This window comes from Eleginops maclovinus, chromosome 12 (genome assembly GCF_036324505.1).
Source record: "Eleginops maclovinus isolate JMC-PN-2008 ecotype Puerto Natales chromosome 12, JC_Emac_rtc_rv5, whole genome shotgun sequence".
Lineage (NCBI taxonomy): Eukaryota > Metazoa > Chordata > Actinopteri > Perciformes > Eleginopidae > Eleginops > Eleginops maclovinus.
This window is the reverse complement of record NC_086360.1, coordinates 11,780,591-11,805,728: the sequence shown is the minus strand read 5'-3', so window position 1 is coordinate 11,805,728 and position 25,138 is coordinate 11,780,591. Positions and strand designations below refer to the sequence as shown.

Here is a 25,138-nt window from a genome sequence, read left to right as displayed (position 1 = left end):
TCAGTCAAAAGAATTGGTTTAAACTGGAGTGGAAATTTAAACAAGATGAAGTAACTTACTGAAATTGGAGCTACGCTGGTTCCCGAAGGATCATTTAGAAATGTTGTGGTCCAAGACACCCTACAAGAGGAATGTATTTCTGCCATTTGTATCTCTTACCTCATCCTTTCAGTCGCTACATACAGAACTACAGTAGTTCAGTCAGTCGATGTCTCCCTTCAAGTACCTTGGCATCAGATTTGACCAGGAACATTTGCAGTGTAAATCTCAGAAAATGTCTCTTCTATTCCTGGTTCCTTTCCTTTGGGAGCTTTCTGATTATGTGTAACAACAATAATTAGCAAAAACATAATTTGCCTTGTCCAGAAAGGGGCATATGTGTCGTGTTTAGAAGATGCTCAAGTGTTCCTTCCACACTGTCCAGTTATATCTCCAGTCAAGGAAAACTAAAAGGCCATCTTTCTGAACTTCCTAAACTGCTTCCAAGTTTGATTGTGCGACAACAGCTTCTAGACTCCAAATTCTAGTCTGCTGCTTCATAAATCTGTTGGGCAAACCAAGCCTCAATGCTTCCTTCTTTAGCATGACAACCTACAGTACTTCAACAGCGAGTTTCACTAGCAGGTTCTGAAAAGATAAGCACCAAGGACACATTTGCCTTGAAAGACTGGTGTTATGTCTCCAACAACACTGTTCCCAGATTCATGCACAGCCCAAGAGCTCAGCCTGTAACCACTCAGTTTGACCTTTTGATAATCACAGCAGAACCGTATCTTCTAAAAGAGAGAGAAATGCAATGCTTTACTGATCTGTTGAGCAGCAGTGCTTATTTGTTAAAGAATTTAGGTAATTTGCAGTTAGATGAAATAAGGTTACCTGGTTCGTTGTCCTCGCTGCAGGCTTGTCCTGGTGGTTGGCGAGGATGAGGAAAGGCAGTGTGCAGAGCTGCGGGTGCTGCAGGGCCGAGTGGAGCTCATTCCGTGCTGCCTCGAGCTCCTCATCCGATGAAGCACTGTCCAATACGAAGACTACGCCCTGTGACCCTTGGTAGTAACGACTCCAATATTTCTTGATGTTGTCAGCTCCTGTAGATGGATATGACACCATAGAATGTGTCAACTTGGGAGAGTAGACATTTTTATAATTGCTATGGGGTTTGGAAAGGTGTAAAATTATTTAAGGAAAAAATAATCATGATAAACAATAAACAAAAAGTACAAAAATTTAGTTCAAACTACATCTTTTCCTGACAAATCAGGAAGCTCAGCAGCTCCTTAATTCATTGTTAAGACACTGGAGTGGATTGAGTTAAAGTAAATTCATAAACTCACTGGATTATTCAAAGGCCACACTGACATTAAACTGACAATGAAGACGTGGTTTCTTTTTCGTGTGCTAATTTGTAGCAAGTGTGTTTGGTCAAAACGGTTTATTCACAGCAACTTTATTTGTTATAGCAACAAAATAGGGGAAGACACCTATATCCTGACAAAATCTGTGAGGAGCAACCCCAACACCTCCCTCTGCTTCCACTACCAGCCCCTCCACTTCCCATACTGAAAGCGTAGCCAATGAGGAAATACATTTTCAGACATTCTTTTTAAGCCTGGTGACAAAATAATGCACACTTTCTTCAATGTAATGGCACTTGCTCAGGATCTGGCCAAATCCCATGTGCTTCATAGGATATGTAGACACTAACTCTAACACCAACCCATAACAATTCTCACCAGAAAACAAGCATTTCCATGGGATTAGAAACCTAGGACTTTTCCATAAACTGTATCAGTTTTTTACTGTAGCTGCAACACTAAATATGGCTTATTGTCCTGTCTAAAACTCCAACCTTTCTCACTTAACCAGCAGTGAGAAAGGTTAGTTTCTGTTTCTTTTGTACGATTAGGAATGAATGCCAGATGACAGCTTCTTGTGTTGCCCTCGTTTCATTAATGCCGACAAAATCACTCACCACAGCAAACCACGATGTACAACTCACATCCTCTGCGTTACTCATGCTGCTTTAGCATTGGGGCCTCCTGCTCCACTTGTACATTTTGGAATCTATTGTAAATGAACACACGTTTTAAACCACAAACAGGAGCTGTCACTAGAGGTGTTGCAGATTATCCTTAAACACGGGAAATAAAAAAGATATCAATGTTTAAAAAAAAGTGGGTTGAATATGATCTTTCATAAAAACTGAAGAATTCTAAACTTCATAATCTTTGTAGGCATTTCATTGAGTAAAGCAGTTTGAATAAGGGAACATCTAGAGTTAACGGAAGAATCAGTCATGTGAATCAACAAGTTTCTTTTTTATCTCAAATACACCTCCTAATGGCCATGGTACTTTCAGATTGTAATGTTCTAATATAAAAACAACAATTATCTTGTCATCTGCTCGTACACTTCGATTACACTTCATTGTAGAGTGGAACGCTGTACTTTTTACAAGATGTTTTCCATTAAACCGTTGACAAATGTTTGTTCTACACGCGCACCAAACTTGTCTGCACCACATACACACCACTACAGAGGGTCGTATCACATTGCAAACATAAATAAACGCATTTGCTTTACAAGGTTTTTTTACTTTCTGTCGTTAAAACAATCTGTTTCCGTCCGGTGAGGTTACTTCCTTTGCAATCTTTTGAAATGTTGTTTTGTTATTGTTTCTCATAGTAAGGTCGCGGCCAAGATGTGACCAACTGTGAGGCTGGCAAATGTTTAAACATCATCATCTCTCAGAGACATTTTACCTCCCTTCCCTCATGCTCTCCCTACCTCTTTCTTTCCATATTTCTTTATTTTTCCTTTCTTCTTCTCTCACCTCACGCTAGGGTGGAAAGCTATCAGACAAAGTGGCACTTGGGAAATTGACTAGGAAGTTTCTCATCTTTGCCTGGAAATGATGGAATATCCATCATGTCTCATTGGATCTCATTGGCATCTTCTGCCACCTATTGGCCTGACAGGAGGATTTCCAAACATGACGTAATGATTCTAGGGGGATGCTGCTGGCAGCCCTACTACAAAGCATTAAAAAAGTGCACCATGAGTAAGACTTCCTTTGCTTTATTTTCTCCCTTCCTCACTATTTTTTACAACCCTTAAACCCCAGTTGTTTGTAATTATTTAAAAGTGTATGTTTTAAACTTTTGGATTTGACTGAGACGTAATTAGACAAAGGTCAACTGTGCAGCACATGAGGTAAAAATAGCATGTCAGTGAAAGTCAAGTCTCTAACCGACTTTGTGAAGTGCTGAGTCATCGTTTGGATGATTTATTGAGTCATTCATTCACTATATGTGTTGGACTGTAGGAGCAAGCAAAAATAATGACCTATGTTTTAGAAAAGACTTGAACACATCATCAGAGAACCTGAATTTAGGGGTACACCTCATGGAAGAATCCACAATACTTACAAGATTAACAATCATTAGATATTTTTCTTGTGTTCCCTAAGCTTTTCGTGTCTCCTTTAACAAGTTACGACTTCCATTTCCCGGAATAGACTTTAACATCCTTTCCATTGCCTGGACTGTTTTATGTGTAGGAGCAGAGAGGAGCAAAGCAGGCTATCATGTGAGTAATGGCAAAAGAGCAACAATTTCCACTCAGAACAAAATATCATAAAACATACAGTATATTGTGGCTACATTACATAATTGTCAACTGAGGCTCCTTGGCCCAATAAATCTGAGTTTTTTGCTTTTCCATTATGGATTTAATCCCCATTTGAGTTGTTAAACGTTGACGCAAAATGATGAGTCAGCAATGGGGTATTTGCTTTTCAGTTTTGAGGGAATAAGTCAAAAACATAATGTTTAACACAACAGTGGAAATGTGTTATCTAATATATGTACGAACAGGAAAGAATGTCCTTGTAAATGTGCATGTATGAACGCAACAGACAATACATTTGAAACCTGTAAACGTCCACGACATAAGACAACACATACATCAATATTATGATTCTGACATTTCTGATAATATTACTTTGTGGAAAAACCACATAGATGATGTCAGTGTGTGATGTCAGAGAGTAACCCTCTCTGGGATCAGTTGGATGGAAACCGGATCGGAGGAAAACACCTCACCGAAGCAGAGCCATCCATCCCTCCCTCCCTCTCTCACTCAACACCAAGCAAGACTTTTTCAACCCTCTGTAGCAAATGAAGGCAAGCTGAAACAACGAATGTAATTACTTATTTAATGTTCTGCATACAATATGGATGTTTAACATGTATGCATGGTTTGAGGTCCCTGAGACAGGAATCTTAATGATTGTGGTTATGCTGTGCTTCGTAGGCATTGGATGATTCATTGTGTATGCATAGTCAACTGCTACAGGCAACTGTAATGTGAAACACTTACCAGGGCTACCACTCATTACTGATGCAGACAACTTTCCCTGTCCATAAAACATTTCTTGATATTGTTATTCTCTTGTGTTGTCAGACCGCAAAACTTTAGATAGCTTTGTGCTTTTTAAGTCATGTTAAGTGAAACCTCTAGCTGTAGCTGTTGACAATAAAGGATAGACAGAAACATAAAAACTAACTTAAAAGATGGCTAGGTTTTTAAGTCAATTTTAATATTTCCTAGATCCAGCTTTGAACGTCTGAGAATTTGTATTTGTATGCAATTGTAACAGGCATGTTTTCATTATAATCCCCATTTAGCCAAATTCAATTATTTTGATGGATCAACAGGATAGGATTCATGGACTAAAAGTGAAGCTTAAATTGCGATAATACAGAGAAGAGTAAAGTATAACGTTTCTCAGGATGTAATGGTGTCAATAATGCAGAAAGGGTGAATGAATGGGAAAGGCAGAAGTCTACTGGTTACACAAGCAAAAGCGACAATGATGCTTCAATGATCATCTTACTTTTATCTTTCAAAATCAAAGTGTGACGTATAACTAACAACTGCCAGTAAACATCAAGGCATTACATTGCAGAAATTAGAAGCAGACAGTTTTCTGCAAACAGATTTCTGAAATTATACTTATTTTGTGTTGGATCACTGCTGTTTCTGAACTTAATACAAATTCAGCTTCTGGTCATAGTAGAAATCACCCTTTTTTCCATTTGGCCAAAAAAGGCTATTGCGTTTGGATTCGTAGTTGAGTATCGATACAGGTATGGTTTCAGATTCACTGTAAGCTTTCTCATTTCAACACTTTCTCATAAATTTCTGCTTACCATCGTTCATTCTTTTGTGAGCTATTACCTTGAACAAAATGCAAACATGTTGCCAATTGGGTCTTTTTTCACTCACTCACTGAAAGCTGAAACACAGAGAGCAACCCTCTTTGAAGTCTCCCTAACGAAAAACAGACAGTGTTTTTCCTCTGAACAAAACAGCTACAATACGGTGATGAGAAGGAGCACATGGACTAGTGAGGGAGGCCTCTAGTAATAAAGTTTGCTTACTTCATTGAGGAATGAGCTGGGGCTGGAGTGAGGTGGAAAACACTTCAGCTGTGTATACATCATCAACCTGCGGTCTGGGCAGTGTCAGGTTTTAGGAAACACGTTCTGTGTGCTGCTCGGACTGAAACACACCTCAAATCACTCATGTGTGCACGATTGACAAATTTGTTTCACAGATAAAATGTCTCCTCTTAATATTTGAGATCAATATGTTGATGAACTTTATGTGAACAATTTTTTTTCTGCTCTTTGCCATGTGCTACTAGGACAGACACAGCTGTTTTTGTTCATAGACACGTAATGCAACCGGTTGAAAGTCATGATAAATCATTTTGACCTTTCTATTTATTTAAATCTTTACCTAATCCGCATTCATGCTGCTGTGCCCGTATTATGATATCATGTGCACATGTATATGTACTCACTGTCATTGGACGCTTCCCCTGCTGAACCACTTTGTAACTGTATTTTTTTAAATAGAAAACATACTGCTCCTGGTTAATGCAACTGCTGATGGGCTGTTCATTACATAATAATGAACCTTTTACCTCCTATCAACAACATCCAAACATCAAGTTGGGTAAAGTTCTTGAACAAGGTCTCAAATAGAGACCAGTTGTATATCTTCAAAATCAGTTCAGTCTGCATTGACTCAATTGACAATCAATCAATTCTCTCACTATTGGTCAAATATTTTCTAATGCAGAGTAGAAGCTTTCCTGTCAGGCAAACATTGTGGTCTTATTTGAAAGTAATAAGAACCACATTGTGTCTGCGAGGACAATGTGATGGTTTTGAGACGTGTTCCCATAGTCCCTTTGCCTGTTGGTGGTCACAGGCACCTGGTAAATGTTTATTGTGATGCTTTTGCATCTCGCTTGTTTTACGTGATGTTCTTTGTATGCACACATCATGCATTCATAATGTATGATAAGATGAGCTCTACATATGTACCAAGAACTGTTTAAACTCTGTGTAAAGATTACATTAACACAAATCTATTGCATTTACACACATAATGCATGAATAACATGTTAATCGAAAGTCTCTTAAGCACCCCGTACACAACTGTATGCTGGAAAAATACTGGAATCTAAAGAGGTTTACTTTAATCTGTCTTCTTCAAAACGAAAGCCTCAGCAACAACGAGTGATGATTATTAGGACAAGTCTCGCATCAGCTGTCATTGCATGCACACTGTGAAATGGCCAGTCTAGACTTGACGTCATGTAACTGTTCAGACGTATACACACACATTTGCACACTCCTACACACACTTAATAGATTCCTCCCTATGTCCCCGGAGGTGCCCTTCCCACCTTATCCCCATACCTGGCCTCAGCTGGGTAGCAAATGACTGCAAGACTGAAGATCGCCAGATGCAAAATCATCAATATCTACCAACTGGAGATAGTTTATTACACTTTATTCACATGATTACAAAAAGCTCTCGTATAACAATATTACTGCTCGCTGAATGAAACATAAATAATAATAAACGAGAGTCTTAGACTTTATAGTCATGCAGAATTCTTTATGGGTATTCATTTAATTGTTCATTACATTTAACTAATAAGTATTATTCATTTAAGTCGCCATGCAGGTGTCTTCAAAAGACCGAGCACAAGATAATTTTACATCTTCTTAAACAAAACACATACCTATATTTCTCCGCTAATGTCTAGCACATTTCTAAACCAAGGTTGAAATGCTCTAAGTGCACCAATAATACGCAATTGTTGTTTTTTGGAGCTCTGAACTGACGGCTCTGACAGAGGACAGACTTTGCAGTCAGGGACCACACTGTTTGTCTTTAAGCGTGCACATATGTATGATACACATACAACATATGATGTTCAGCCGTGACTTAATTATTTTAGCTTAAGCTTAGGCTGAACTTTGAGTTTAATTGATTTTCTCTTCATCCTGCGTCATTCCAGTCACAGTGATACCTGCTATGTTTAAAATGAAATGCACATATGTGAAAACCCAGTTAGAAAACAAGTTCCTAAAGAACAGAATTTGCAGTTTATACCAGGTTTTTCCTAATCCTTTACTCCATGTTTGTAAAAAAAAAGCTGACAAAAACTAGGTTATTAACAATCATGTAAACACACTGGATGATAAGGAAGAAAAGTCCTGCCTGATAATGGCTGTGAGGCAATGTGCTTTACCACAGCCAGACAATGTGTCCAAATCAATAAGCAAAAGAGAGCTGAACAATAGTGAAGATTGAAAGAGAGGCAGAAAGGGAGAAATAGAAAGCTCAAGGAATAGCAGAGGAGAGAGGATGGTGGAGGAAAAAACAAAAACAGAAATAGATTAAATGAAACAAGCGAGCAGGGACCTCAATTAAAAATGCAAGATCTATAAAATTCACAGTCAAGTACTTGTACATGGGCTCAAAACTTGCACAATTTAATAACAGAGAGGAGAGCCGGCGGGAAATGCTTTGCTGGGGTTGCTATCTGCTCTTCGGTGTATGTAACACATCTCTGCGCGCCAAAGGTTTTGACCTTAACACTTGTTTTTCCCATGAGCCCTCTTCCTGTAGACTCAAACCATTTTTGTTTAACATAGGTTGAGCAATAATCAGGCTCACCGTGCCAAAATAACTGCATACAGAATAGAATTTGTGAAGACCTAGTTTTTTGAGTGCAACCATTGTGTCTTTGAACTGCTGTACTTGGTCTACCAGAAGGAGCAAATACTGGCAATAGTTCATTTATAAGCATTTATAAGCATCTTGAATAGCCCTTCAAACATCCGGCACTTAAAGTCACCTGCATAAGCAAGACTTGCTTTACATTTCTAACTGTAAAGGAAGAATATCTCATTGGCATTGACTGGGTTTTCCAGTGGGACAGGAAGGAAGTACATGGGAAGTGCTTCACTACTTCACGCTTCTCAACAAGCGCTTTTTCACATGTCTTTGTTAGGGCAGTGAAGAGAACAAGCCACAAAGGTATGTACACAGGTTTTTTGGGGTCAGGACACAAGTCTGTGTGCGTCACGTCTTGTGTCATTTTTCTGCATCATTGATGTGGTAAAAAATAACTTATAACTATACGGAGCGTGGTTGCTTGTTTTAAAGTCAATAGAAAGGGGCGAAAATTAAATACTGACAGAAATGGGGAAAGGCTTATAAAAGTTACAATCTGAGCCGGGAAAGGGGCTGGTTTAATCAGAAAACTATCTAAAAGGCTCATTATCAGTGTCCTTGAGTGCCGAGAAGGGCGCCTTCAAATAAAATGTATTATTATTATTATTATAATTATGAGAACTGACTGGTGGAACATTATGCAAGAGCACCAACTCTCCTGACTCCACATTTACGTCATTTGCATTTGGAACAGGAAGAGCATGCCTTTATTCAGGTCACCAAAGGGTTGCATGTCAACATTTCACAGAATTCTAAATCTGACAGTGGGCTACCAAAAAAATATATATAGTAGTCAGTCCAAACATTAAGTTCTTGTTTTTACCCTGTCCAACGCATCCAGAAGGAATGGCCCCATAAATCACACAAAAATGATTGCGCCGTGTGTGTGTACAAGAAAAGGAGTAGGGGAGCAAAGTTCCAACGAAGGGGCAAAAAGAAAAAGAGAACAGATTTCATCATCCTTTTCTGTGGTAGCAGCCTATACTAACTTATCTAAATCAAAGTTGTCACCCGTGGAACCAGTGTTTTTCCAACCACAATAACTTCCCAGCAGACTGGCTTTAAACCAATCCAGAAAAACTCCTTTTGAAAACCCTCTAATGTGCTCTGTCCAAATTTGGTAGCACCCTCGTTGGTGGTCCCCCGGTGCCTCTCAGTGTGTGTGTGTGTGTGTGTGTGTGTGTGTGTGTGTGTGTGTGTGTGTGTGTGTGTGTGTGTGTGTGTGTGTGTGTGTGTGTGTGTGTGTGTGTGTGTGTGTGTGTGTGTGTGTTAGTGTCTGTGTGCATATGTTTTTCATCTTTTCAGGAGTTTAGGATGGGTGAGCCTTCAAAACACTCACTGCACCTGTCATGTGCCTATAGTGCACAACAAAAACAACATAAATTATTTCAACTCTCAACAAAACAAAACATTTTCATGTACCACTAAGTTGTTTGTAGGAGAACGGACAGCCCTGATTTATTCCTCTTCGAGGACTCCCTTTAAGGACTGGAAGTTTCCCATTGCATTTGTTCTGTTTATGCATCTCCACCTCAAGTTCCCTCATCTGTGCTTATTAAACCGCTTCCTCGAGTGCTCTGCATTTCCAGGAATAACAGGGGGCAGATTGTACAGCCACTTCCAAAAACACTTAGAGGTCTGACGTCTGGACACAAACGTCAGTCTCCGAATGAAAGGTGTGATGCTGACGGGGTTAAAACAATCATGCTTCTTCAACCTTGGTGGTCACAGTTATTAGGGTAAACAATTAATGTCAAGGGATAGGATGAAGCCAGAACAAGTGTTATTATTAAACAAGAAAAACATGTTTTCCAAATAACAATAATGCATAGTTGTATGATTTAGATGTGGGATTTCGAGCAGTTTTCTAACTGGTAGAGGATCAAAACACCCTCCCACACAATAAGAGAAACAATACAGTGAGATGATTTGGTATTTACAAACTTATGAAATGAATCGTATTGAAAACATAAAATAATGAGTGAACTCAAGGGGTTTGCTATTTCAAAAGGCACTTAAAAGTCTAATGAGTGGAAATGAAAAATGACGGAAAAAAGGTAATTGATTATTCTGAATATGGATTCTATTTCATCATTTCAAAATAATAAAGATCTTTTAAATATCCTAATATTTTAGTCTGCCAAGAAACTGCAACTATTCTCTACTTGCGACTGCTTTTAGACCAAAAGTTCAATCAGATCAAAAAAGGTTTGTTGGTTTATGTGCTGTTTTGTAATACAGTTTTTTAGTAATTGTCTTCGTTGGGTGTGCAGCCAATGAACCTGCTAATGTCTGGGGGGGGGGGGGGGGGGGTTAATGGTAGGTCACTTTATGCCACCTTACACAGATTCACTCACAGATGCATGCTGTGACGAAGAAGAGAAAACATTTCAAATTAAATTCTGAAATGCTAAAGTATTTCTTACCTCCAAGTTCCTTTACATTCAAGATGGCATTTGGAAATGGCACTGCTTTTATGCTGAAACCTGAGGGGAAGAAATAAAATCCATCATTTTAATGACATAAAGAACTTGTGTGGTGTGTGTGTGTGTGTGTGTGTGTGTGTGTGTGTGTGTGTGTGTGTGTGTGTGTGTGTGTGTGTGTGTGTGTGTGTGTCTTTTAGGAATGTTGGTTGGATTGCATTTAAATAGTGACAAAAGGGAAATCTAACTTATTTAAAACAAAAAACATATGTATCCTTCAGTTTCCCCAGGATATTTAGTGTACCTTTTCCAAACCCGCCAGCTGGTGAACACACAGAGGACTGACAACATATTTGTGTTGAGAAAACGAAAGAAAATAACACTTTGTGTGGTCTGGGTTAGAAAACGGAAAAACAAAAAAAGTCAAACAGAAAAGTGCTTTGTTCAACGTTGGAGTTAGAGAAAGATAGAGCTGTGTAAAGCGCTACTATGGTTTGTTTCTGCGGTTGCAATGGATGGGAAATAGTAAAGACACCAAATGAAGGACAAGATTTAATGTTGCTCGAGTTATGCTAAACTGTTTGGTGGGAATTCCTTTCCTGGAAACGTTCACAAACAGGAGGAGAGATGGGAAAGACATATCATTATGATTTTCAAACATCTGAATTAACTGCTAAATGTGGTTTTTAAGTACATTACGACATACAAAACCCTGAAATGAGTAGTGGGGGGAACCGCAGGAGACTTCCCCCTCATTGTTCATCATGATGGTCTCTCTGTAGATGTTGGCAGACACAGACAGTGCTGACAGCTAAATCTCATTTCAGAGAAGAGAGCTCACATAAATCTACTCTTAAGTAAGTAATGGACATATTTCATCTATTAAGGCGTATTCAGCAGCAGACAGGTGTTCACTCCCTTGAACACCCCCCTGCCAAAGAGACACACACACACACACACACACACACACACACACACACACACACACACACACACACACACACACACACACACACACACACACACACACACACACACACACACACACACACACACACACACACACACACACACACACACACACACACACACACACACACACACACAGTTACAGGTAACACACTAAGAAATAACTTTATATTTAGCGTTTAACTAGTCAAAGTGCAAAATGACTAAATCTAAAACGGGACTTCTGCTAAGGCTCTAAGCTGACTGCTGTCAAAGGCAGAGGAGGAGAAAGGAATGTCAGTGTCCTTGAGGGATTGCATTACGTTTAAGGAAAGCAGAGTATTGACGACCAAGAAAATGATGTACTAACCCTAAAGCCTGCTCATCTGGACATACGTAACAGCAGCCTCTTGACTGCAAGAAAGAAGCTGAGCATTGGCTGGTGAGATACAGCAGAGCATTTCTGGCATGAGAAATGGCACTTTGGAAGACTTGCTGAAGACTTGCTTCCCCCTATTGGAGAGCTGTAATACCTTGATAGAATGATCTATCTATGTTTATAATCCAGAGGACAACATGTTCTTGAAAGCATTTCAGAAGCTTGGAAAGCTTTCAAGAACAAATCTGAGGGGAGAAAATGGGCAAATATGTGGCGAGCGCGTGCTTCTATTTCAGGACACACATTCTATTCTTTCTTTCTTTTCTTTATGTGTACATACCTGTTGTGGGGACGATGCCGTCGCTGCCCTCACTACAGAGGCGTGAAAGCAGGCTGGTCTTTCCAGCACCTGTCAGGCCGATGCACACCACATCATACTCTGGTCTTGGCGGCGGGGGTCCTTTACAGCACAGTGCCCGGAAACACTAAAACAAAACAAACAAAACAATGAATTCTTTAGAAAACCAAACAAATGCATGTGATGCCAGTGGAGTAATCAGGTTCTGCATATGGAGTCACAAAAAGTTAACCCTTAAAAGGGAATATTAGTGGAAAAAACTCTTGTGTCTTTGCAAGAACACTCATGTGCAGTACAGCTTCACATGCTAAAGCACAAATACTATGAAAATACAACACTGGTCATTGAAACAGGTTAAGATCTTTAGATGATGTTAGGGAAGCAAAATGTAACAATATTTCAGAAAGACAGAAATACAACAGAACACCTTATTTTTTATGTTACGGGACTGACAAATAATATAACCACAGATTGTGGTACTTTTATGATGTAATGTTATCATGTCATGAGTGATAAAAGTCTACATGAAAAAGTATGTGAAAGGTAATAGGAGAGTTAGGATGCATGCATTTAAGCACTGGTGCAACATGTTTTTGTGTGCATGGTGGACCCCGCCTGACCGGGCCCTTGTGGCAGCCAGAGGCAGACCTGTCACTCCATGAATCACGGCCTGGGACTGAGGGCCTGCTGTGAGACATTAGGGGGCAAATGCAGTGTGAACCGTGAATGAGATCTTTAAACTTGTGTGGAGAGATCAGTATCCGAAACTAAAAAGAGATCTCTTTTATTAGCAGGACAGGAACCAGTCTGGACAAGGCCGGCAGACACACACACACACACACACACACACACACACACACACACACACACACACACACACACACACACACACACACACACACACACACACACACACACACACACACACACACACACACACACACACACACACACACACACACACACACACACACACACACACACACACACACACACACACACACACACACACACTTCAGGTGGAAGATCATCAACATCAATTGCTTACTGCTCTTGTCAGGGGATGACCATTTTCAACGAACTGTTACTCAATTAAAGACTCTGACAGGAAGGAAAATACATTCACAAGTGTACACCAACTGCTGCACATCTGTGCGCACATTCTCCAGGTGTGCTTGTGCATGCCATTAAAACTTGGGGAGAACAGATATAAACAGATGAGAGGATAAACAAATATTCTGTATCAATGTTCAAGTATCTTTGGAAAACGGCAAGATTTATGTTCACTACAAGACAATGATAACTCCTATTGGAAATTTGGCGCACTACTAGCATTTAGATGAATAACGTGCCTAGCAGTGATTGCTATGCTTCTCATAAATGGAGGGAAACAAATGAGCAGCAAAGCTTGTTGCAGCCTCGATATTTCCGCATTCTCCCATACATCAGTGACCACCAGGGTCAGTTTTCAGAGCCGTGCCAAAACAGAGCTGCTGTTTGATGGAGATGTGGGGAATCTGCTTCAACAGAACCAGACGTTGGCTGAGCAACCCGACCCCCCCGACTTCTAGGTGAACCCGCCAGTCTGCTCAAACAGGAAACATTCTCCTCTTCCAGAAAAACGGTAAGATCAGAAACATACGCGTCAGAAGGAGGAACACATGTAAAAGCTTGGTTTGATGAGGTCATTCTATCCTAATTTTTGCTCTTTCCTCCTTGTCGCGCCTACCCCCCACCAACCATCCCTAAAGCTACAAGATTTCAGCAGAGGGGGGAAATCTGTCCTTCAGCTGTCAATCCGACAAACAGTTGATCCTTAAGAGAAAGCAAGGGGATGAGATGAAGACATAGAAGATCTGTAGTAGATATAAGATGTATTATCATCGTCCCTTTATAAAATGATCTGTAGACAAAGTATAAAGAAAATAAAAGCCAACAAAGAAGGTAACGGCCTCATTAGCTTGGTGAGAGCATGTAAACAGGACAACTCCCAGCCCCTCTCCCTTCACGTACAGTGTGGATATTACAACAGCTACCTAAGGAGAATCCAGGGTCTGACCCAGGGGTCCCTGTGTACACAGTGGCCCCTGTGAGAGAGGGAGAGAAGGGAGCTCCCACCTCTGGCCCTCCTTGACAGCACAAGATTGACGAGGAGAGCTTGGTCAAAAGGCTCACAGGAGAAAAATAAATATGTCCAAAAGCCTTTGCTTACCTCGAGACGTGCCCCTCCCCTCACAACCACACACTCGATGATCTGAGAGTCAGTGTGCTGTGTCACCGAGAGCCCAGAGGAGACCCTCCTGATGACTACCTCCATAAATCTCTAAGGCATCCAGACAAACAGCTGAGATTAAAACTGGAAATTGAAGTCAACATACACAGCCAACAGTTCCCTAAATGTTGTTCGAGTGATTTACAGTATGTTCAGACATGCTGCAAGTGAGTGAGTTATGTTATTGTCACATCCTGTTGCATAGAACATCATGGAGGCATATCAGCTGCATGTTTATTAGGGCAACTTTTAAATTACTATGAGGCTACCTTTGCTTTTAAAGAGAGAGCAATCTTTAAGAAAAACAAATAAAACCTTACAGCTCCTTGCCAAACACTCTCCATAAAAAAGTCTGCCATTCCTAGTCTTTATTGATTGGCGGCCTCTTATAGGATTGGAGATGTTTTAATTGTGCTTCCCTGCCGAGACATTACCTCACTGTTGTTGCAAAAGCTGATTAGCTAGGCTTTATGTAAATGAAAACACTGCCGAATATAAATATCACTGAAGACATAGCCAGGCTGCATTTCTTCAGATGAATGTCCCTTTAAAAGATGCATGACAGAAAGAGGGGAAAAAAAAAAACCATGCCTCCAGTTTGAAAAAGACATCAAGACATTTAATGGGTGACATAACTTGGCCTCCTGGACCAGAGTTTAAGCACAAAAGCATTTATTTTTGTGTAAATGATGGTGGGGTTAAAAAGAAACAACTAGTAAGAAAGGTATATGATTACTGGAGCAGCTTTTCTTCCAGTGTTTTCATTTAACAGAAGCTCAATACGACATGCTGCTAACCAACACCATCATGCAACATGCTGACCTCAAGTGACCAAATGTTGATTTGCATAATTTGAATACATGATATGGATATGAACGAAACATACATGAAAAAAAGGTCAATGGGCCGAGCCTCAAACAGGGAGTTCAACATTTTTTAACAAAAAAGGTTTTGTCAATGAGTCTGAAACCATTATGTTTTAAATTGACATAGTTGGACAGAACAGGAGCCGTGTTTTTTTTAGAGAACCACTAAGTATTTTTAGACGTAATAAATGTGTGTTAGAGGGAAGCCACTTCCACCACAGAAAACTACTTATGTTTCACTCTCGTACTCTCTGGCTACTGTCGAGGCACCACAGGATAGGAAACTGGGCAGTGGCATTACAGCATGTTCTAAATAAAAGTACACCAACAAGCTTCCAGTTTCTATGCTGTGGTTTACTTACCGCTTCAGATGTAATATAGATACTAATCATTGGGTCGTCAAAAGATACATGATGCATTATACAAATATTCTCCCGGGGCATTTTTCATTTTAAATGCCCAATCGGCAAATGGATATACTGCATGCAGGTGTATTTTGATTTTTTTGCCTAGGGACACATTTAAATGGATTTATTGGACAAGTACTGATTCTGAACAGTGTTTTAACATATAAAAGTGTGCAGCATTACCTAATGCTAATAAAAGATTTTAAAAAACACTTTCTCCAATCCCTTGCTCCAAAAAGGTTAGTCTTTTGAGATCATTAAGATCTTTCATAGTATTGTGTTTCTCCAAATGTTTGCCAAAAACCTAACACATTCCTCACTTTTTGAACACAGGTGCTTTGGTGGATTGCTTTAATATACATAGATGACATTTCACAGAAAAACAGTAAGAACCGTTATCTCCATAGACACTTTCACAGGTTGTCACACATTTTAACGTCCGTAAAGGCGATTTGAAGGAAATATTAAAACAATTAAATTGACAAAATGTTTTTTCAGTGAGCTTGATCATCATCATTATTGCCAATGAAAGTTTCAACAGGAAGCCACGCAAATCTTTGTGGATCAGATCATCATCTTGTTGAAAAACATTAACTTCGCAAGACTTTTTTAGTAACACATGGTAGTTATCTGGTTTATAGGAAGTGTCACCTGAACAGGGCTTAGGCCTCATCTTGACCACATTTTGCACTTTATCAAAAGAAGGTTGTTGATCTAGTAACTGTTGCCAGGCAGTAGATATGCAGGCTACCCAGAGCTGAACTATTAGGTGCACTTTGGATAGCAGAAGCCTCGGACACACAAACCATGGGCACAATAAAAAACAATACGGAGGGGTCATGTCCTTGCTGAAAAACGCCTGTGGCGCGGCACACTTCCTGGTGAAAGGTAGATTACACATCAACTGATATGCTTGATCTGTTTGCACTTGTCTCAGCAATGGTGTTAATGAGTATAATAATGCCTGTTAAAACGGAAGTATCACATTCACCTCCTGGCATTTCCAATGGCGGGGCATACCAAAAAAGCAAACCATGACTTCTGCCTTGTCCGCCAATATACACAAGCTCGTCAGCTTGATTTCCCAACAGTAGAGCTAGCATAGCAAAGAAGAGAGGAGGAAGAGAAAGGGGAATTGACATCCGAAATACTTGCCTCCGGGAGTCAAAGCCACGGAAGACAGACAGACACGGGACATGGACAGGCAAGCAGGCGGTTTTTATTTTTCCAGACCAAGTGTCGGGACAACACTTGTGTGCAGGGCTCACTCCTGACCTTTGAAAATGACAGTCCTTTATATGGGCATCCCGACGGAGGAGCGGCGCTAACAGATATGTATGTAATACACACCGGCCACAGTCATAACACAGGCCCGCAAAACCAGGGGTAGAGCAGAGGGTGGGAGCCGAGAAGGGCACGGAGGAAGGCAGTCTGTCAGGGATGGGAGGCAGGGGAGAGGAGAGTAGGGAACAGGGGAGGGCTTGTGTGGGCAAAAGGGGGATGCAAGGGGCACATTCATTCATCCTCATTCATCTTCTCCCCCCTTCAGTTGTTGTTGTTATTTGCCGCTTTGAAGCTGGATGGGGGGTGCACGGTGGGACACAGTGTGGTTCAGTACAGTGAGGGAAGGGGGTGTGTGGGGCGCACTGCATACCATTCTCGTTAAGGGCTGGGAGAGACATGCTAGGCACACAAGGCTGCACACTGGACTCTTCCCAGGCTAGGTTGTTATCCGGCCAACGACGGGGTTGGCCTGGGTCCCCACCACACATCACCAAAACATCCACCAGCCTTTATTCTGCTTGATAACACATCAGATAGTTTAGACCAAGACGTGTGCTTGCATCTGATGTTTTGATAACACCTCCTCCACCTGCCTTTTAAGCCAGCTCTCACCTGAGGATGCAGGCACGATGATACCCAGAGGAACTTTATTGCCAGATAAAGTCAACAACATGCAGATTTGGCAGTGACACGCTTTCTACTATGGCTGCCGGTGATGAAACACAAGATTTACTGCACTTCAGAAATGATGGCCAACTTAGGACACTAAACAGGTGCCATTCATTACCCCCACATCAGAAATAGATCCCCGTACAAACACACACACACACACCCACACACACACACACCCACCCACACACACACCCACCCACCCACACACACACACACACACACACACACACACACACACACACACACACACAAACACACACTCTGACAGACATACACTGAAAGAGTGCACTGGAACATTTGGGGGATACGCGTCACTCCCATTCCGTGCCTCGACAATGCACATCCAGTTGTGTGGAACGGGTTTGATGCTGTGAATGTTGAATATGTCCTCTGTTGGTTTTTACAACACAATATCACAGAGACCTACCAGACTGAAATGACAGACATACAGCAATAATAAGATTGACCCCGTCTGCAGCAGCTCGGCATCCCGCCCGGTGAAGTAGACCGTGTCTTACTTAAGACGACAAAACAACCCATTATGCCTGCGTGTCTGTGTGTGTACAGGGAGGCCCTGTTTTAAAGCTGATTTGCTTGTCACTGTTTTGCAGGCATCCCTGTATTCTGAAGCAACATCCTCACCCGGTCTCTCTCACTCTCTTTCTTCCCTATCAGCCCCTCTACCCAATTCATTCATCCCACTTCTGTCTGTCTGGCCCTCGTTTCAGAGCTCGAACACTATTGCCCTGACGCTAAGGTGTCTGGACAAGGAGACAAGCTGGAACACACACACTCACTCATACACACAACTCACAACACACACACACACCACAGACACACACACACAAAAAGCCAAAGAGTGAAGTTAGAGCGCCCCCCAGCTTCCTGCCTGAATGCACTGCATCCATTGCACTGCAAGAAAAAGAAGCAATGCTTTGCCGTTATTTAGTTCCGTTACTGAATGTGCATCTCCTCATCTTATAGAAACAACTACATATATGAGTACAAGTATATAAAACATTTTGTATGAATGAATAAATTACAATTAGCTCTAATGGTCAACATATTGTATTTCTGGTATACCAATGCTATTTGTTTCTTGAAGGATCATTAACATATATAAAGGATAGGCATCTTGCCTGAACAGCAGAACATTTCCACAACAAATTAGCTTTTTCCCAGTGGACACAGTGTTCCAAAACAAACTGGAAAACAGCTGAGTACCAGCTGTTATTTAGGAACCGAGGTGCAAGGTGGAGTTTCATCTGACTAACGGAGGTGATGTGACCAACTGACCGTCTGGAGTGTAAAGTCCACTTTTTAAGAGACAACCAAGACAGGTCTAAATTATGGGGCAAGATTTGTGAACAACAGACTGGAGCTTGCCCCCAGCTTCCCCCTTTTCTGCTCCAGTGTCGGCGTTCTCCTATCTGGCCTGACATGGTAGCTTGTGACCCTGTGTGGTTGAGAAGGAGGCCAGATCAAAGGCAGAGGAGCAGCCTTGGAAAAACATCTGAGCTGAGAATGGACGGGATATCTGTCAGGAAGCCTTTCCCACTGGGCTCACTAGTGCTAGAGCCCAGGGATCAGGTTACCACCCAAACAACACCAACATGAAAGAGGGGGCGACGCTAATCCGCATACATGGGGCTCTCTGTCTCTCCACTCGCACTCCAACACCAATAATGTATCCGTTCTTCCTCTGCTCCTTTCCCCTTAAAAATCGACCACTCTGTATCTGTGTCGCCCCTTCCTACACCAACCTAACACGCCTCCCCCCTGGCTTCTATGCACCAGGACCTCAACCTCATCCCCAACCCTTCACCCCAAAAACACTCAAGCTTCATCACAGAGGATTAACGGGAAACGCTGACACAAGCCATTGTTAGGGAGGCAGAGGGGGATTGGGTGGTTTTGCCACCATGAATGGATATGTTTTCCTCCACTGAGGTTGTGTTTTAAATTTTAGGCAAAGGAGACTGGGGTATGGCCTCAGCCTTCATAAAAACTTCTCTGCCATGCTCATACAAGCACACTCACAACTTCACCACCCAGCTACACGGAACAGGCCTGTTGGCGGGCAAGTTGTTCAATGGCAGTAACTGGGGACCAAGAAATGAAGGATGGCAGAAAAAGAGGATGGGGCAGGGGAGGGTGCATTTGTTGTAAAGGGAGTGGTCAGGGTGAGGATGGTGTATATGTGTACGGGTGTATTTGTGGGGCTGGGGGTGGGGATTGGGCTTGGTGCTGTAAATCTTGACGTCACTGACAGGAAGACTGTTGCGGACCATTACCATAAATCTGACAAACGCTAATTTGATGGGAGGCTGTATCTGTCTGGTCAGGGACCAGTCTAGACGCTCCTATGGAGGGGTCCTACAGTGTGGCCCTGTTTGTTTCCAGCACCATCTGGATGTGGCAGTAAGTGCCCGCTGCTATGGTTCACATGCACACACAGATACAGTCGCACAAACACATACTGCACCATTCCTGAATCCATTGCAGAGGCTTTGACCTTAATATGCCTGCACAGTAACATGTATTTATTTTTGTAATGCAATAACAATTTAGTCTTGTATCACCGCAGGCAAATCATAGAACAACAGGTTAGCCACAATGTCTTTAGGTGCTATAGTCAACCTTCCTACACATTAAAACCCCTATTAGTAGGTGTGTCAATTATTAAATACATATTACGTAAAGTAAATGTTAGAATACAACAACAGTTTCTAAAATCATTGAGATTGTTAGATTGTAAAAAGCATTCATTCAAAGTTTTCATTGGTTATACCATATGCTCTGTAATGCAAATACAATTTAGCGGGCCTGATTGACATTTGGTGGATATCTTTTCAGATGTAAATGAGTCTGTATTAAATGAATAGGTGCGCAAACAACGTTCTCTATAAAAACTGTACAAAACGTGTCTGCCTGACGAAAGGGCCTGGTTTGGGCCAACAGTACACTCTCCATATTGTAAATATTTCCTAGCAAGAAATTTTGTACAAAATTGCAAGTTGTCAAACAAAGCAAACGTTCACCCCTTACACTCTCCAAACTGTATCTAGGAGGATTTACTGATTTAAACTGACTACCTCACCAACCTGCTCAAGAGGCCACAGCTAAACAATTTAGAAGAGAAGTACGACAACAAAATCTACCTTTTTTTAAAATTGTTTACAGAACTCATAGTAACTCTGGCCTGAATCCAAAGATGGGGTTCAACACTTTTGAGTACATCCTACCCGATTTAATTTCCAATAAAATACACACACCTAATATTTGGTTGAACAAAAAGATATTTGCTTGAGTTACTGCCTTTTTATTTAAAGGAAGATGTTTCCGCTCTCAATCTGAACAAGTCGGACCAGAGTTCACCTGAGGAGACCCTGGGACAGATCCAAGAGCTCTTGAGGATCCAGCCAGCACTGCACAGGCTCCATGTTTGTGGCATTCAGAGGGGGCCAGAAATGGGCCAGAGTGCAGACTACTGTTTAACAAAGTTCACTTTAGCTTACAACTTAGACTGTGTTTCGTACAAATGCACGAATATCCTGTTTTCATAAACTCACCATCATATTTAAAATGATGATGACCAGGGGCGTAACTAGGTTTTCAAGTTTGGGTGGGCTTAGCCCAGAGGTGAGGTGGAGCTGTGTGCGTGCTAATGCTAGCACTAAAACATTTTCGGGGCCTCTTTTCTTAAGGTGTGGGGGGGGGGCCTGCATGGTAGTACAATAACCATTAAAGGAACTCAGATGGCATGATGATGGATAAGTAAGTCTGGGAGTTTTGCACTGAGCAAAGCCACTACACACCCATAGTGTTTTGTGCTGGTTGCGTCTTCAATATATTATTCATGTTAACCAGGTCGATGTTACCTGGCCTTAGTCATGATGACATGTCTTAGGAGTAGGGTGGACTTCACATCCTTTAGGGGGGTCCAAGGGCATGCTCCCCCGGGCAGATTTTTTACATTTTAAAGTGAATTGCATGCATTGGGTGCACTTTGAGAGCAAAATTAAGATGCTAGATCTAATACAACTTTGTGGTATTGGTAAAGGGAGGGGGCACAACTCTCAACACTAATATGAACAAATATTTCATCAATCAAAGTATAAAAAATACCATAGCCAATGACAATTAAGTGAAATATTTTCATTCAAAAAACGTTATTTCTTAAAAAGGAGCATGAGATGTGAATGCCCTTTTTATTATTTTATTTTAATTTCAGAATTTTCATTTGGGTGTGCTTTAAAACAGGCCTAGTAACTACGCTACTGCTGATGGGGAAGAAGAGGAAAGATAAAGAAAAGATAAACTGATGTGTATGTTTACAAAGTATGAAATCAGTCAAAAAGGAGCTCTGTGATATGATGCTAAAAGAGTAAATGGGTTTAATGGGTTGGATATTGATAAAAGAAGTATTATCAAAGCAGTAGACCCAGACACGCTGAGGGGACTGAGGGGCCAGTTTTTTTTATCCTACACATTTATCTGTCTGGAGCCTACCTTGGAGCCCTTCTGTGTTTCATGACATTTACTGGAAAAGTACATTAGGTAGAGAATGAGGGGGACAGCATTAAGGGGCCCACCCTCAGGACTGTTTTTATGTTACCCTCTTTTGTAGGAGAAAGCAAGAGGCTGAGGTGGTGGCAAGGCAGCTGCATTCACAGACAGGAGACACCTTTGCTCCATGGGACGTCCAGGGCTAGATCAGGGGGCCACAGAATTGAGGGGTTGCGGGGGTACCACTGGGGGCCATTATGGTATATAAATCTTGTAACTGGGAAGGGTGATTAGCTCGGCTGCATTAGCATACGGCGGCGGCAAAACTTTGGTTTCCTGGGCACAGTGTAGGGCAAAAAGATGTTTTTCTGCACCCATGTAGAGGATCAAAGCGTGAGGGGCCCCCTTTTGAAGGCCCTGAAACCAGTGTGCAAGAACCAAGGGGGGTGGGGGGGGCGCCCCATCTCATAGACATAAAAAGGGTGGGTGTAAGGGGAGGGCACTTGTCCCACTTACATCAGTTATGGCACATATTCATACAGCATCTATCTATCGACCACTAACTCAAATTTTGATCAAAACAAATCTTAGGGCCCCCATTCTCCCTCAAACTAGTGTGGGAAAGTTTCAAGCTTAAGGACATTTTCATTAAATGTGAAAGACCCCTCCCCATCAACCATTTTTAGGCCCCTTTGACACACAAAAAAGTTGATGGGGACCAACCGAACAATCAATCTGTTTTTATACATTTAACAGTAGATGGGAATTAGGTTGATGAGTGGGGGCAAACTGGAAAAGCTTTTTCAATGCTAATACAGTCTCACAAGATATGGAAAATCTTTGATTATTTCACATACAAACATGCCAGGCGACAATGATCATTCACAACATCCCCAAAAACTCCAAAGTGTGCAGATTAAGAGGGAGAAGAGTAGCGCCTTTTTAAGCAATCTATGAAAAGCGGTTAGCATGGATAGAGAATACCTCTGTTCTAAAAAACCTGAACAGAGATGGTAGATAGGCCCCTGGAGTCTTTAAAGACCAACAATGGAAAAGCAATTTATAGATACCACAAACAGTGACGCTGTGAAGAGAACAGAGGGTCATTTTCAGGAAGAGAAGCGTCGTGACCCAAGAGTGTAGTTAAACATTAAGGGAGTACCAAGTGGTTTCAGCAGCATAAAAGGAAATTATTCATAACACATCAAAGACAGCTGGATTCTGAATAAGCGCTGTGATGTTTGACAACTTATTTTAACAGATGGCTTTTGTCTTCTTCTTACAACCAAAAATATGCTGGGCTCTTAAAATCTTCCCCTAACAAAATGTGTGTTACTCTTTTGTTATAGTGCATAGTGGTTCCATAATATTTCACAGGTGCTACAAAGACCTACATTTATATAAAGAGTGTCAACTCTACATGTGTGCAACTGCTACATCTCAGGTCAGGACAGTGTGTGTCTAGTTTAGACAGATTCCAGTTAAAACGACTATTTGTGAGTACCTTTTCTTTTATCTACTGGCAACCTAGACCAGTAAAGCTTTAGACTTAAGCCAGAGCAAGTTATTGTAGAACTCAACCAAAACATTCCTCAGTCATTGTAAAATTGTAGTTGGCTACACATGCATTCACATCGTACAAAGTTCAATCCTGAACATCTAAGAAAGATAGTCTATTCTCTTGTGTGAGCAGTTTAGTGATGTATGCAGCATGTGGGACCTGTTCTTGCATTTTAGGTTAAATGTAAACAAAAAGATCAGTCATGTATTGCCAATTGGGCTGAATTGAGAATGTAGCACATTTAATTGCTATCTTCCTTGTGATGATTACCTGTAAAACGGCACTCTAACTAGTTACACAAATAAAATTCATTTTAGCTCAAAAAGAAATATAAATATACCACCTAATTATTATTTCAAGTAATGACATATAATTTAAATGTGGTTAAGATTTTACTTCTTTTCAACAGAAATACTTAGCACTGAATGAGCCTATTTACAAGGCTATATAAAGGGATCACAGCCATATGCTAAGTGGTCTGTCAGTGTTGAAGTGTGTTTTTCACAACAGAGGCACAGGCCACAGCCCTCTCAAACCCCCCCCCCCCCCCCACACACACACACACACACACACACACACACACACACACACACACACACACACACACACACACACACACACACACACACACACACACACACACACACACACACACACACACACACACACACACACACACACACACACACACACACACACACACACGTACACACACACACACACACACACACACACACACACACACACACACACACACACACACACACACCTCTAGTTAACACACTGTTGGCTTTCACTTGATTTCTGGTATTTTAATGGCCAAAAAGTGTCTGGTGCCACCCTTCTCTATAATAGACTTACACATGCAAACCTAATACAACATGCTTCCCACAAACATAAAACTCAAGGGTAATTGCAGAAGTCCTTTTTTTCTTAATTCACATTATATACTTTATATTATCTTACATTTGTACCATGGTAAAGAAGCAATAATGCTCTTTTGGCAAGTATTTTCCTTGGAACATTAAAGACAATAGTACACTATTGCTGATAATATCTTGGGACACCATACATGATGTGCAATGTTTTTTGGAGTAGACTTCAGATTAAAATAGTTTAACCTGATACTATTGCACAACTTGGAATGTGCTGGCAAATTACAGAATATTGGTGATTGAGCAAATTCTGTATAACAAAAATGCAATAATAACAATTGAGCGATGACACATAAAAGCCAAACTTCTGGTGGTATTTGCGGTCTGGGAAATCACGGGTCGTTCTGTGCCATAACCTCTTCCATGGCGCATGAGTGTCGGAGGCTTTGGGGCGTTTCGGCGCGTTTGTCGGAAGTTAACC

At 41.2% G+C, this 25,138-nt stretch overlaps 1 protein-coding gene across 2 annotated transcripts in view; it reads right to left on the bottom strand.

Moving 5' to 3' along the window:
- LOC134873605 (ADP-ribosylation factor-like protein 15) overlaps nucleotides 1-25,138 on the bottom strand; it is a 92,113-nt gene that overhangs the window by 39,507 nt on the left and 27,468 nt on the right. For both annotated transcript variants that reach the window (XM_063897372.1, XM_063897371.1), the window contains exons 2-4: nucleotides 12,194-12,338; nucleotides 10,530-10,589; nucleotides 877-1,085 (exon numbers count right to left, since the gene is read on the bottom strand). In XM_063897372.1, the coding sequence (XP_063753442.1) occupies nucleotides 877-1,085; nucleotides 10,530-10,589; nucleotides 12,194-12,338 (414 nt within the window). The remainder of the gene's footprint in view (nucleotides 1-876; nucleotides 1,086-10,529; nucleotides 10,590-12,193; nucleotides 12,339-25,138) is intronic.